This window comes from Chelonia mydas, chromosome 19 (genome assembly GCF_015237465.2).
Source record: "Chelonia mydas isolate rCheMyd1 chromosome 19, rCheMyd1.pri.v2, whole genome shotgun sequence".
Classification (NCBI taxonomy): Eukaryota; Metazoa; Chordata; order Testudines; family Cheloniidae; genus Chelonia; species Chelonia mydas.
The window spans coordinates 2,677,205-2,680,312 of record NC_051259.2 but is presented as its reverse complement, the minus strand read 5'-3'; the positions used below and the strand labels follow the sequence as shown (position 1 = coordinate 2,680,312).

The following is a 3,108-nucleotide window of genomic DNA, read 5'->3' as shown; positions in this document are numbered from 1 at the left end:
CTGGCACGGAAACAAAGGGGAGGGGCTTGAGCGCAGGGACCTGTCATGCTGGGTACGACACGCCTGGCACCCATGCCCAGCCCGGGGGCAGCCAGCCAGTGGGCTCTCCCTGGGAGGTTGGTGCCTGCCAAGCCCTGAGTTCCCAGGGCCCTGTGCAGCTGCCCAAATGGGGCGGGGGGGCGCGAAACACCTGCCCTGCTCCCCCTCCCATCTGCCCCAGGAGCATCCAGTGCCCAAGTGGGCAGCACAGCTCCCACCCCTGTCATCCCCCCCAGACACCCACCTCGGATGTGGGCGTAGGCGGCCATGCTGTTGCTCAGCAGCTCCATCTCCCGCTTGCGTGTCTCCATCGTGGCACACGGGGGCTCGCGCCAGGCCGAAGGGCAACGTGCACCTAGGAGACCGGGGGGGGGGGGGCTTGAAATGGGGCTGCCCAGGCACCCCCACCCCGCTGTCCCTGCTCCAGCCCCTCAGCCGCTGGCTGGGGAGGGCCATGGCTGGCTCTGAGGGGCAGATCCGCCCAAGGTCGGGGCCTGGTGGGGGCTGCCTGATGGCAGTGATTTAATCGGCCCCCCGCGGGGGCCAGGCACCGTGATTTTCGTTGTAGGACGAAATCAGGCCGCTGCCCTCCGGGTTCCTGTGATTGCTCCTCACGGGAGGCAGGTGGCCGGCCCGGCTCAGCGGAGCCTCGTTACAGCCGCGCCCGTGCCAAGCCAGAGCGACTCGCGGGTACGTGCCAGGCCACTCCAGGCACCAGCTCACGGCTGCATTTTAGAGCCCTGAGAGCAGCCGCCCACCCCCGGAGGGTTGGGGGGGGTGGTTGTGGGAAATCTCTGGGGTTTTCACATGAGTCCACACACTCCACCGCCACCGCAGGTCATGGCCCAGCCTGGGGCTGAGAGCTGCCACGCAGGGCTGTAGTTGGCAGGGCTGCTGCCCACCCGTCAGCTGGGATGCTGGCTCCCCGAACCCAGCCCACTGCCCTCTGTAGCGGGTTGCTCGGGAAGGGGGGCAGCGATTGCGGTTCTCTCTGGGGTTTCAAGTGGCGCCTGCAGCCCCACAACCCCCCAGCCCCAGGGAACAAGCTAAGGCAGCGCACAGACCCTGGGACTAATCACCACCAGCCCCATCCCGTGACTGTCAGCCCAGCTCTTCCCGCCAGGCGCGAGCCCCGCCCCGCCCGTTCCCAGACACCCACAGGGAATCCTTTCCCCACTACACTGCCCAGGGCTCTGGGTCCAGGCCCCTCCCTATAGGTCGTGCCAGGGGAACACTGCACCAGAGAGGAGTGTAACCCGCACTATCCCGGGACACACTCCAAGAGGGCCATTAACTAACCCTCACACAGCGCTTTACAACTGCCCAGGGCCCTCCCCGAGCCTGGGCCAACGATGGGGAAACTGAGGCACGGAAGGGGGCAGTGCCTAGCCCTCGATCGTAGAGCCAGGAATGGAACCCAGCAGCTCCCTGCTTTGCGCTCAGACCACCGCCTGGGCTAGTCTCCTGGGGCGGGCAGGAGCAGAGCCTGCAGGCGGTGGCTGGTCGGTGTCCTTTGCGCAGCGGCAGCTGGGGAGCGGGAGGGATTCTGCACCGCGTGGGGGCTCGAGCAGCACCCCAAAGGTGACCCGGGCGCCTAAGCCAGCCCAACGCTGCAGGCACCCAAAGGCCCCATTAGCTGGAGGCATTGGGCGCCCACGTGGCTCCTCGGCGCACACAGACACGGGGGGAGGCAGTGAGGCGCGGGCATGGGGGGGGAGGGGGAGTCCTTACCGGCTCGGGGCGCCAGGCCCTGCTGGAGGAGCTGCAGCCGATTTCGGAGCCTTTCCACGTTTTATTGCCTGCGGGGAGGGGCTGAGCTGCCCATTATGTCCATGCAGCTGCACACCAGGCATCTGGAGCAGCGTGCTGGGCTGGGGGATTAGCCAGGACGCTGCGCCGCGAACGGGGGCCCCCGCGACCAGGCAAGGGCCAGGGTGCTCAGGGCAGCACTTCCCCTGGGCCTAGGGAGCAGGCCCCCTGCAGATGTTACCAAGGCCGACCCCCCACCCCACCCCCCGCGGGGCGCTGAGCAGGGGATCCCTCGCTGGGAGGCGGCAGGAAACACCACCAAGCCAGGAGCATATGGGGGCTGTGGGAAGCCAGGGCCCCAGTTAGTGCAGGAGCGCCCCGGCTCGCCCGGGGCCCTGCCCATCTGTTCTGAGCCGCTGGGCTTGGCTGTGAGCAGCAGACCCACACCCCCGGGGGCAGGTTTGGAGAGGAAGCACCTGGCTCCCTGTGTGACCCTGACAGCCCCCTCGCCCCACTCCCGCCCCTGCCCCTTGGCTCCCGGAACACAGGCCCCAACGGGCGGCTGGTGCCAAGGAAGAGGCAGGAGCCAAAGCCAAACCCATTGCAGCTGGAGGGGGAGGGCAAGCGAGGTGGGTGGAGGGAGGCTGGAAATCCAGAGCAGACACGGCCCCAAGGCTGCAGGGCCTCTGACTCCAGAGGGAGGGGAAAGCCCAGCGGGAGCCCTAGCAGCTGCCCTTGCCAGCCAGCCAAGGCTTCCCCGTGCCGCCCATCACCCTGGAGTGCTGCAGCCCAGAGGCCAGAGACAACTACTGGCTAGGGCCCAGTTTTCCATTCGAGGAACCTCTCGGTGCACCCCTTCCCCAGGGGAAACACTCCAGCCCTCCCCCCGCCCCCAGCACAGTGAGACCATATTCCAGGCCCCCCCAGGGCCCATCGTCTCCAGGAATGCAGCCCTGATGGAGGAGGTGGCTAACGGGCACACACCCAGTTCGGGAAACGGGCTGGTGAAAGGAATGTCCCTCTGGGCGTGTGCCCCACGCAGCCATGGCTCCAGCCCAGCGCCCCCAGACCTGGGAGTGCTCCAGGCAGGATCTGAGCTCAGCAGAGAGCCCAGGCCGCAGGATGTGACAGGACAGCACCCAGCCTGGGATGCCCCTCTGGGGGATGGCGATGCGAGGAAAACACTCCGTTACAGGCTCACCTAAGAAGGGCTTCGAAACTACAGCGATTGGCTCCATGCCAGTGTAAGGAGCCTGCAAACCTCCCCATCACCCTAGTCTAGCCCCAGGGACAGGGGAGTGCACGCTCCCAGGTCACACA

General features: G+C 67.3%; 1 protein-coding gene across 1 annotated transcript in view; it reads right to left on the bottom strand.

The window, feature by feature from the left end:
• STK40 (serine/threonine kinase 40) overlaps positions 1-3,108 on the bottom strand; it is a 64,770-nt gene that overhangs the window by 5,280 nt on the left and 56,382 nt on the right. The window contains 2 exon segments of the mRNA XM_043532386.1: positions 284-361; positions 364-394. Coding sequence (XP_043388321.1) covers positions 284-361; positions 364-394 — 109 coding nt within the window.